This window comes from Carassius auratus, unplaced genomic scaffold, assembly GCF_003368295.1.
Source record: "Carassius auratus strain Wakin unplaced genomic scaffold, ASM336829v1 scaf_tig00215788, whole genome shotgun sequence".
In the NCBI taxonomy this organism is placed as follows: Eukaryota; Metazoa; Chordata; class Actinopteri; order Cypriniformes; family Cyprinidae; genus Carassius; species Carassius auratus.
In genome coordinates, this window is record NW_020528245.1 from 41,187 (window position 1) to 53,249 (window position 12,063).

Below are 12,063 nucleotides of genomic sequence, written 5' to 3' on the forward strand. Positions count from 1 at the left end.
TTTAAGTGTACTCTAAGTCTCAGTGTTAGATAAATAAGTGTATGTATATGTAAATATAAATAGTGTAGTGTGTTACACAGTTTTTTTTTTTTCAATTGTTCATTAGATGGATTGCCTGAGGGAAGAAACTATTCCTGTGTCTAGTCGTTTTGGTGCTCAGAGCTCTGTAGCATCGACCATTTGGCAACAGTTCAAAGAGGGAGTGTGCTGGATGTGAGGGGTCCAGAGTTATTTTGCTAGCCCTTTTGCTCACTCTGGATAAGTATAGTTCTTGAATACACGGGAGGGTTGAACCGATGATTCGCTCAGCAGTCCGGACTACCCTCTGTAGTCTTCTGAGGTCAGATTTAGAAGCTGAGCTGAACCAGACAGTTACTGAAGTGCAGAGGATGGATTCGATGATGGTGAAGTAGAACTGTTTCAGCAGCTCCTGTGGCAGGTTAAACTTCCTCAGCTGGTGAAGGAAGTACAACCTCTGCTGGGCCTTTTTCACAATGGAGTCAATGTGAATGTCACACTTCAGGGCCTGAGAGATAGTGGTGCCCAGGAACCTGAATGACTCCACTGCAGTCACAGTGCTGTTCATGATGGTGAAAGGGGGGGGGGGGGGTGTGCAGGGGGTTTTCTCCTGAAGTCCACGATCATCTCCACTGTTTTGAGTGTGTTAAGCTCCAGGTTGTTGAGAGTGCACCAGACAGCCAGCTCTTTAACCTCCTGTCTGTAAGCAGACTCGTCACCGTCCTGAATGAGGCCGATGAGTGTGGTGTCGTCTGCAAACTTCAGGAGCTTGACAGAGGAGTCCTTAGATGTGCAATCATTAGTGTACAGGGAGAAGAGCAGTGGGGAGAGAATGCAGCCCTGGGGAGCTCCGGTGCTGATTGTACGGGTACTGGATGTGTGTATCCCCAGCCTCACTAGCTGCTGCCTGTCTGTCAGGAAGCTGTTGATCCACTGACAGATGGAGGTGGGCATGGAGAGCTGAGTTAGTCTGGGCAGGAGGAGGTTTGGGATGATTGTGTTAAAGGCCGAGCTGAAGTCCCCAAACAGGATCCTCACATAAGTCCCTGGTCTGTCTAGGTGTTGCAGAACATAATGCAGTCCAATGTTTACTGCATAGTCCACAGACCTGTTTGCTCTGTAGGCAAACTGAAGAGGACCCAGCAAGGGTCCAGTGATGTCCTTCAGGTGGGCCAGCACCAGTTTTTCAAATGACTTCATGACCACAGACGTTAGAGCCACAGGCCTGTAGTCATTTAGTCCTGTAATTTTGGATTTCTTTGGGATGGGGATGATGGTGGAGCGTTTGAAGCATGAAGGGACTTTGCACAGCTCCAGCGATCTGTTGAAGATCTTTGTGAAGATGGGGGCCAGCTGGTCAGAACAACTTGATGATGTAACAGAAACTATGGACTCTCTCTTTTCTAGCATTTTAAATTCAATTGCTCCTTTACGCTTGAGGAAGGTTAAGGAAACCATTATGACACCATGGTATAATGAGCATACTCGCAACCTAAAGAGAGCAGCCTGAAAAAATGGAGTGCAGCTGGAGGAAAACAAAACTAGAGGTATTTTGTATTGCTTGGTGGGAAAGTAACCTATCCTACAGAAAAAACATTAAAAAACATTAAAACTGCTAGATCTGATTACTTTTCTTCTCTTTTAGAAAAACAACAAACATAACCTCAGGTATTTATTCAATACAGTGGCTAAATTAACGAAAAAATAACAATCCATTAGCTCACCCGAATACGGCAAATCTGGGTGCAGTGGAACAGCGATGGGCGGCCCAGCTTGCAGGATTTCAGTTTGAAGTGCGATACAGACCGGGGTGGACGAATGAAAATGCTGACGCCCTCTCCAGGTGGCCTGTGAATGAGACCTTTGCCAGGACTATAGAGGATGGGAGTACCCCATCTGGTGAGGGTGGCTATGTAGCATCTGCAGTGGTCCATGCCAGTTCCTTGCCAAAGCTGCCGTGTCAGGACGTGGGTTTAAGATTGTTGTGCGACCCATGCGAATCGATCGGGAGGGATATTTTGCTGGGGTTATCCCCATTTACGTTTGGCGGCCGCTGTTGAGTTCACTGAAAACAGAACCCACGTGTGGTTGCCGGTAAGAAAACCAGCAGTACATTTTCCTTTTATTATTGTATTGGGTGTTGATGTCTGTCCCTGCTGTGTTTGTCGGAGAGGCCCTGATGTATGTGTGAACCCACTGGTCCCCCGGCACTTTTTGTGTGTAGAGTGAGTGCGTGTGTAAGGGGGTGGGCAGGTTATCCTTTTCCATACACCACCTATACAGTTGACAATGGCTAGATATTTAGCACGAGTATTATTGATGGTTTGTGGTGATTAATATTTGGTATGCATTCATTGGTGTGGTATTTATGACTATAAGGTTTTGCAGTGTAATGAACTTATGTATGAGAAGTGATCACATGAATATATTTGACTAACTATTGAAACCTTGTGCTGAGTATATCCTGTTGGTTGTTACTTTATTATTCTTGACGTTAACATATTGTTGAAATCATTCGTTGCCTCTTAATTAAATTGAACCTGTCATGACTGCATTAGCCTGCTGCCCCCTGGGTTTTAATATTATGATTGTAAAATAGTAAAACTATTAGTTGATGAGTTTTGGTATTTAAGTGTTTTCTTGGATATTGTCCCACTGAAAGTATTTAGTCCAGTAGAGAACCTGTAAACCCTGGGTAGAGAGAGTCTGTGGGGGTTACACAAAGGGGAACAGACATTCCTAGGGGAACATAATCGACTGCTACACCAGTTTAAGCAAATCTGAAGTCTTGCAAAAAAAAGTAGCCTAATTAAAAATAGCTTTTTTAAATGTTGTATAGCCTATTCAGTGGTTAGATTTGTTTAAATGACATTTCAATACACGTGAATTTGTTATTTGCGATTTACTGAAGTTACAATAGAAAATGAGAAGGAACAAAAAACAAAACATAAAAAAAAACATTGGCCCTGATATTAAGTAACATAGCCCATCATTATAACGTGATTGTGTCATATTGCCTTTTAGAATTAAAGCAGAACCGCTTTTGATATTTGATATGTATAGTGTAGCCCAGTGGTTCCCAACCTTTTTCAACTCGCAGCCCACACAACCAAACACATATGTTTGCGCGGCCCACTTCAAAAAAATTAACTGACCCCGCTATTGTTGGGTTAATAACTTAGTATTCAGAAGCTAGATTTTAAACTATATTTATTGAATAAAATAGGGCTGTGCGATATTGACATAAAAAAAACTATCGCGATTTTTTTTTTATCAATTTTGCAATTGTGCTTTTACAGTCATAAATGCATTCAGGATTAATTTGAAACATATTTCCAAAAGAAAACCAATCAGAGCTTTATCAAAAAGTTGTAACATCTCTAGAACAGACATAAGTCAAAATTATCACTATAGTGAAGATGTAAAAAATGTATAGACTTAAAAAAAATAAATAAATAAAAAAATCCTGTATACAGGGACTTTTTTTTTCTTTTTTGCCATGCATTGTTCATAGAGCTCATTAATTGTAGCGGTGCCTCAGGTGTTTGCAGTGTGTATACAGTATGTGTATGCGGTCAGCAGTGAGAGCGCATAAATATAACGCGAAAGCACATTAAAATAATGCACGAATGCGAATCTCTCTGTTCGCAGCAGATTTCCTTTGCTCTGTCACAAAACCGGTTGTGCTTGCTCAGATACACGCTGCTTTGCGAGGAGAGAGTGTGCACACTTAAAATGTGTCTCCTCTCACTTAAACTGCATCCTGTTCACTAACAAATTCACTCTATGCTCATGTGTTAGACATGAATTATTTTCGCACGTTTTTATTTCTAGCCTTTTACCGCAGTGAGAACGCTCTGATCCGTCAACATTGGCTCAGAAAAAAAGCGCATCACAGACAGTGTGTGAACCTGGAGTTAGGCATATGCGCACGCTCAAATCGTGATTTTAGGACGTTTTCTTTTAATCGCACAGCCCTAGAATGGACTGGAAATGGACGCGGACGCGGACCACAGGTTTAAAACCACTAGTGTAGCCAGATAAGAGACTCTGGGTGTGCATATGAAAATCTGGGTGTGCCACATTTATTGTCAGCAAAATTATGAGATAGTATTTTTGTCGCACTGCTTCCATCCAACCATACTCCTAGTGGTAATTTGCAGGTCGTGTTAAAATGTAGTTAAATTGTTAAATGTAACGATTTTCTTCCAAATATGATAATTTTGAATTTCTGGTACAATACTTGGACAATCCCAATCTGGCATCACTGTCTGTCTGAAGAAACATCCTCATCAGGTGTAATGTTATATGCCTTGTGTCCGGCTTCCATCAAGCCGAGGTTTTTTGCTAAAAACAGGCTGGCACTGAGCCAGAGACGGAAGCGCTCAGCGCTTGTCATATATCACAATTAATATGCAATGTTTTCAACCACATAATGTTTATTTTAGGTTTCATACATTTAAATATACATAATCACTAGTAAAGCAATACATTGGTCGTTTGTAAAATACTCACTGATGTCCATGGAAGCAGCAAAAACTATATAATCAAAAGTAATTTGCCGACGTGTTTTATTCATATATCAGACACAGATAGCAGAACAATAAAGTTTACTCTATTCTTCTCCCAGTTCAACAACCACTTACTTTCATGTATTTCGGGAGAAACTGGGGAATTCAAGTGTTGTAGGTTAAATCAGGCTGACTGGACTCTGAACTGCAGCGCTCATCTCGTTATAGATCAAGATAATTTAAGGTTTTTAAACGAAGAATCGGAATATCAGATAGTTGACATGGTAAACAAGTTTGTGTATATATTTTAATAAAAAAAATGAAAAACTAAATGAAACGAACACCGATACATCTAAATTAAAATATTTGTAACGTATGCGTGAAAGGGTTGATTTAATATATATATATAGCCTATATATATATATATATATATATATATATATATATATATATATATATATATATATATATATATATACATATATATATATATATATACATATATATATATATATATATACATATACATATATATATATATATATATATATATATATATATATATATATATATATATATATATATTGAGACTATAAAAAATAAATTCTGCATCTATTTTTAGGTGTTCCAGCTGCACACCCATGGCTACGCAACAACAAAAAAATGCTTTGAGAACCTAATGTTCTAATTAATAATGATACTTTACAGAAATGAAAGAAAACACGTTAACAAACAAACGAAACATTTATATTTATTTATTTATTTTTCAGTCGAGGGTTAAGGTTTCACCCCATCGTAAGCAACTGACATAAAAGACGAACTAAATATCTCTAATTTTTACACCTGATAAATAAAGAGTAAAATGCGACAAAACGAAAACATTTACTCACATTTAGTTTAAAGCTTTGAATCCAGCGATGTGTGCTTGTCTGTGGACATTGATCGTGAATGTCAGCAGGGTGTAGGGTGTGCGACTGGTTAGAGCAGATTTAACCTGTCATTCAAACAACTTGCTGCTCATTAAAACGATTGATATCCACGGTGTGGACAAATCGAGTATTTTGTTTCTCATCATCAGTGTTTTAAAATAATTGATAAATACACCCTTTTATGCGATTAAACATTTCTTCCCTTGTTGGACTGTTTATTCTTACAGTGCCGCATATATCCTCTTTTATTTCATTTTCTAAATAAAACCTTTTTAGGTTATTCATAAAAAACAAAACGAAAACAAAAAACAGGTGTTTTAAAAGTGTCATTTTAATATACTGGTATACTGACCAATATAAAATATATAGTCAATATAATATGGAGAACCGAAGATCTTTACAGATACACACACCAAAAAAACAAAAAAACAAAAAAAAAAGGAAGAAAAAAGTTTAATGATAAAAAAATATATATTATTAATAATAATTTACTAAACCTCTAAACGAAATAAATCTTTATTTTAGAAATGAGTCAATGTACGTGAATGCTTATTTTCTATATTCATTATTCTAAAAGCCCATCCTTGTGGAGTAAAGGTTGATGGCTGCTATCTGACAGGTAGGCTACATCACCCCCACTCACAATGCTGACTTTGACGCTATAGCAACAGGTAAAACCACCTGAGCGACAAACTTGAAATACTTTTCCGTTGAGGTGCAGAAGCTTTCAGATATTTTGATGTATCAGATCAAGAAATAAAGTCTAGGAAAATTAATTACTTGCTTGTGATGGTTTATAGACCTCAATAAATACCGGCTTACAGGAGACAAAAGAGGATCCTATCCTGATATTCTTTATACATCATTTTGGTAAGTTTGATACTCTGGGTAATTTTTACATTGATAATTTGTAATTAAATTTGTTCAGAGAAATCAAATTAATGTTTTAGCCTCTGAAAATTGTGGAATCTGAAACATTTGTATGGGCTACTTATTTAACAACAGTTTTGACAAACTCAGCAAATCGGTCTGAGAATTATTGTTGAACGTGATTAACTCGTCTTTTAGTAAAACAGTTTTAAAACTTTTTCTTTATTTCAACGTTATTTTATGTTTTCAATTTTCAACCGAATTTAAACGATTGATTAAAGGAACCATTTGACGCATTAATTATCATATGATAATGAAAAAAAAAAATCTAAAATATTTATTGGCACCAAAACAATGATTTACTTAGTTCAATTTTAATAATATATAATTTTTATTTTTGAAATAAAGGCGGAGTCGAATTTACATTTCATTTGTTTATTGCCTCAATTGAACTATAGATCGAAAATTGAGTTTAAAATCTCAGAACTCATACAATCAACCAGAAATTACAGAAATTGTGGCAAGTTAACCTGCTACATGATCTCGACATTTTTGCGTGTTGGTGGATTCAGAACACAGAATTGTGTCTTTTGAAGATAATGAATTACAAAGTATAACCATAAAACTGTCGTTTTTCTGTCTTTCTAATAAAACTATTTGTCCACCAGGAACACGACACACGCAAAAGATGAACATCTTCAATAGACTGACGCCTCGCTACATCACCCTGATTTTCAGCTTCATGACTATCCTTCTTTTGTTCACCCAAAACCCGATCGATAATACTGTAGATTCCTTTGATGACTCGATCTTTCAAGTTTCATGCTCCTGTAAATCTTGCGTCATGGGTTTTATGGACGATGACTGGTTCATTTATCGATACGACCCCAGCATTACACCTCTGCTGAACAGAAAAAATAGTGTGTTACGTCGAGACACCTACAGATGGTGGAGGGTAAGTCTTTAAATATTAAATGCTAAATATTTTATCTGCCAGAGTTCCTCATTATAAGTAACATTTATATTTATTTCGGTAACACATTTTAAATATATTAATGGATTCTCTCTCCATTTTATTTTGCAATGCATACATTTTAATCTTTATATCAGTACATATATAATATATATATTATATAAATATAAAATATATAAATACTCATTAATATTTTTGTTTCAGTATTTCCACCATAGAGTTCCACATTTTAATATAAAACATAGTTATAGTTTAATATATAAGTTGGACATTTTTAAATAAACTGAGTCCCTCTAAGGGAATTAATGTAATCAAAGACTTCAGTGTGGAGTGTGTAGACGTTTATTGTACTAGTTTATTGTCTGTTTAAAAATAAATTTTGATTCATTTGAATAAAATTGTTTTCTTTACCAAGAAAGTGGCAAGATGAAAACCACTATTTTCGGTTTCAAACTTTCACATACCATCTTTAGGTTATAATAACAAAAACATCCATATTTTGAGTTCCGAAGATTTATTATAAAGACTGATTGTTTTTCCCCAAAATGCAATAAATCCACTGAATCAATAAAAAAAGTTGAGCCTAACGGCACTAAAAAGGTTTTGTGGATGTCCGGCTAGGTCGCCCAAGGGGGCTTACTGGTCACCAGGACATCCCCTCTTGCTGAAGCATCTAGCTGGAAGAATGGCATTTGCGAGAACTTTCTTGTGTAATGCTGTCTTAAGCAGTGCTTCCCTTCACCTGGATGTATTTGAGCTTTTCTTTCCCTTTCGGTTCAGTACCTCTGTGTGACAAGTGGGGTGGGGCCGAGAGCCGTGGGAATGTAGCAAGCCAGTGGAGTGATTTGTAAATGAGCGACACCTGCGCCACTCACCAGTCTTGAGTCCCACGGAGGAGATTAGTCAGTGGCAGAGGTGTCACTCATTTCGAGAAAAAAAAAAAAAAAACTGCTAGCCACTCCTGCATTGGTCCGGCATTTAGAAATTATGTGGCTTTCACACTGGCAGTTTAGTGAGGAACACTAATTTGAACGCTGTCATCGGACCCTGGTGCGCACCCGAGACTACCTGGAGAAGGTGGTCTGAGTTCGCTTGCTCCCGAACTGTGGCGCGGTTCGCATGAATGTGCAAGCAACACCGACTCAGGTGCGCACTTGTTCAAGAAGTAAAGTATCTCGCGCATGCATAACACTGTCGATATCTTTGTTTCCTCAACACAAGAGAGAGTCGAGGTTGATTTCACACACTCCAAAAAAAAAGTCTGAATTAAATTAATTAAAATGTAATAATTAATATTAATTATTATGCTGTGCATAATAGCACCAAAAAAAAAAAAATACAATCATGCTCAGTTGCGTTCTGTTCTCCAGACATTTTGCGAAGACGTAAGGTGACTGCAAAAGCACCTAGGACATTTTGGAGTAAACAAGGACATTTTGGAATAAACAGAACAACAAAATGAATTTGGCAAGAGATCTATTGGCACACCTGCCACAGACACTACTGTCGTCAGTGTGATGTCTGCACTGCTTAAAAAAGGCAAATTAACCAGAACCATGCCCCGCTACAAAAACACATGGTAGACTGTCCCATGGATTGCGCGGTCGTGGATGTATTAGGACCATTTCTGCAGGCCCCTCTATGAAATCAGTTGGTGGTGGTGGTGGCCATGGACTACTTTACAAAATGGCCTATGCTGTACCTAACAAGGAGGCAGGGACAGTGGCGGATGTCCTGCTGGAAGGTATGTTTGCTCGCTTTTAGGTTCCCATTGAGGTACATATGTATGACAAGGATAACTCCTCTACACCCCAATGTGACGGGTTAGTAGAGAGGTACAATCGAACACTGACTACCCAGCTTGCCCTGTGCGTGAGCCAAGAGCAAAAAGACTGGGATCTTCAGTTGCCAGTGGTCCTGCTTGCAAGTCGGATGTACATCATCTCTCCTCATGCTTGGCAGAGAACTGTGAACCTCATCTCCCCTATTGATGGGTCAACCTCCAGATGGACCTAGAGCTCAGCCCAGACTGGAGTATGCCGTCAAGTATGTTCATCCAACTGTCTATTTCATAGACAATTGGACGAGCTTTTGGGGCAGACTGATCTGTTGAAAAGAGATGGTCTTCATCCCTCTTGGGGTGGCGCTGCTCTTCTCTCTAGATATATGGCAAATAGTCTTAGAGTTTATACTTGACTAACTGGGGCCCAGGTCAGGAAGCAGACAGACTGGCTAAACCGACCGTCTGCAAGCTGCCTCACGTCACAGAGGTCAGTTAATCCTCAGCACATAGAAACTCTTTCACGTAGATATCACATATTAGAGACTGTGTGTGTTCCCCGATGTAGAAAATGCAAAAAAAAAAAACAAAAAAAAACATCCAAACCAAGTTAAGAGTAACAATTTAATTGAGGTTCAACAAACAAATAACAGATGCAATGTAGATAAACCAATGATAAAGCTTGGCTTATTGAATATTAAATCCCTTTCTACGAAAACACTTTTTGTAAATAATATGATCACTGATCACAATCTAGAGGTGCTGTTTGAAAGAAACCTGGCTAAAACCTGATGATTACATCATTATAAATGAGTCCACCCCCCAAGATTACTGTTATAAACATGAGCCGCATCTAAAAGTCAAAGAGGGAGGTGTTGCTTAAATTCATAACAATGTTTTCAGGATTTCTCAGTGGGCAGGCTTCAAGTATAACTTGTTTGAAGTAATGGTGCTTCATATAACATTATCCAGAGAAACAAATACTAATGATAAATCCCCTGTGATGTTTGTACTGGCTACTGTATACAGGCCACCATACAGACTTTATTAAAGATTTTGGTGATTTTACATATGAGTTTGTTCTGCCTGCAGATAAAGTTTTAATAGTTGGTGATTTTAATAACCATGCACTGGGATCACCATTTACAGACATTCTGAACTCTATTGGGGTTAGACAACACGTTTCAGGACCTACTCATTGTCAAAATCATACTCTAGATTTAATATGGTCACATGGAATTGATGTTGATAGTGTTGAAATTATGCAGCCAAGTGATGATATATAAGATTATTATTTAGTCTTTTGCAAACTTCATAAAGCCAAAATTTTAAATTCTACTTCTTTTTACAAGTATGGTAGAACCATCACTTCTACCACAAAAGACTGCTTTTTAAGTTATCTTCCTGATGTATCCAAATTCCTTAGCATATCCAAAACCTCAGAACAACTTGATGATGTAACAGAAACTATGGACTCTGTCTTTTCTAGCATTTTAAATATAGTTGCTCCTTTACGCTTAAGCAAGGTTAAGGAAACCAGTCTGACACCATGGTATAATGAGCATACTCGCACCCTAAAGAGAGCAGCCTGAAAAATCCCCTTTGGGGATGAAATAGAATTATTTCATATTGCTTGGCAGGAATGTAACCTATCCTACCGAAAAACATTAAACTGCTAGATTAGATGGGAGATCACGTGACGCCTCGTACGTGATGGCTGCAGATCTTTAGAGCTCCTAGCACGCTCCCTCATTCTTTGATATTTAACAGGTCAAAGTAATCAAAGTGAGCATTCTAAATATACCTTTCAACAAGATGAATGGTAATAAGAAAGCTGCATCCTCGCCTGCGAAAACCCCGACCGGGAAACGAATGAAATCTTCGACTTGCAGCGAAGACATGACGGACGTCATTGCGCTAGCACTGACGAAACAACAAGATACGTTGGAAGAAGTTGTTCGGAACGTGGTACATATTGCGATGAAAGATGTGACACAGTGCATGCAGTCCCTAACGGCGGAATTTCACTCACAGATGACAGTTGTGCGTGGGCTTATCGACAAGGTGGATTATGTTCAGCGTGAGACGAGAGGCCTGAAACAAGATGTCGTCGGATGCAAAATGGATGTATCTAAGCTTCAAGTAAAACTGGCAGAACTGGAAGATCGAGAAAGACGTAATAACGTCCGAATTGTTGGCCTTTCACTGAACCGTGAGGGAGGTGATGAAATACGTTTTATCCAGGAAATGCTTCCAAAATGGATCCCCTCGCTCTCAAACAGGCCGATAGAGATCGAACGAGCCCATCGCATCTACGGACAGCAGAAATCCACGGAGACAGGCCGCACTATGATCTTTAAAGTGTTGAGATATCAAGACCGTCAGGCTATCTTAGACGGGGCCAGAGAGGTGAGCAAGAAGGGACCAATTCTGGATGGTGGGAAACAGCTAAAATTCTTCGCCGACTACAGTGCCTGCACCTCGCAGAAACGGAAAAGCTTTGCTGATACACGGAAGTAGTTGCGAGCAGCAGGAATCCAATCGTTTCTGATTTACCCAGCCATTCTGCGGGTTACGCACAACGGGGAGAAACTGTCCTTCTCTTCGCCAAAAGAAGCAGAGGAATTTCGACTGCAGATCACGGATGATTCGCGGGCAAGGCGGCAGCTGACTTTCGCCGATGTCAATCCATACGAGATGGACAAGAATTGAAACGATAATTAACCTGCCATCATTACTGGTACTACTGGTAGGGCTGTTCATGGAACTGTGTTTTGTTAGGACATTCTGTGTTACTATGGATGAACCTGACAAGTTTCAAATATTGTTACGTCTTTAAGGTTATTAGCCTATTGTTTCTAAATGTGGCGTTCAGGTTTTAACGTCAAGGTTTCTTTTTTTGGTTCCAGATGGACATTAGAGTTTTTGAAGTGTTTAACATAAGAGTTTGTTTGTTACACATGGGAGGGAGCGGTTGAGTCT

General features: G+C 38.7%; 1 protein-coding gene across 2 annotated transcripts in view; it reads left to right on the top strand.

Annotated features, from left to right (window-relative positions):
* Positions 1 to 6,113: 6,113 nt before the first annotated feature.
* LOC113095798 (CMP-N-acetylneuraminate-beta-galactosamide-alpha-2,3-sialyltransferase 1-like) overlaps positions 6,114 to 12,063 on the top strand; it is a 30,479-nt gene continuing 24,529 nt past the window's right edge. The window contains exons 1-3 of one of the 2 annotated variants that reach the window (XM_026261171.1): positions 6,114 to 6,129; positions 6,259 to 6,328; positions 6,997 to 7,283. In XM_026261171.1, the coding sequence (XP_026116956.1) occupies positions 7,017 to 7,283 (267 nt within the window). In that variant the 5' untranslated portion in view covers positions 6,114 to 6,129; positions 6,259 to 6,328; positions 6,997 to 7,016. The other variant, XM_026261170.1, reaches the window with a different exon arrangement.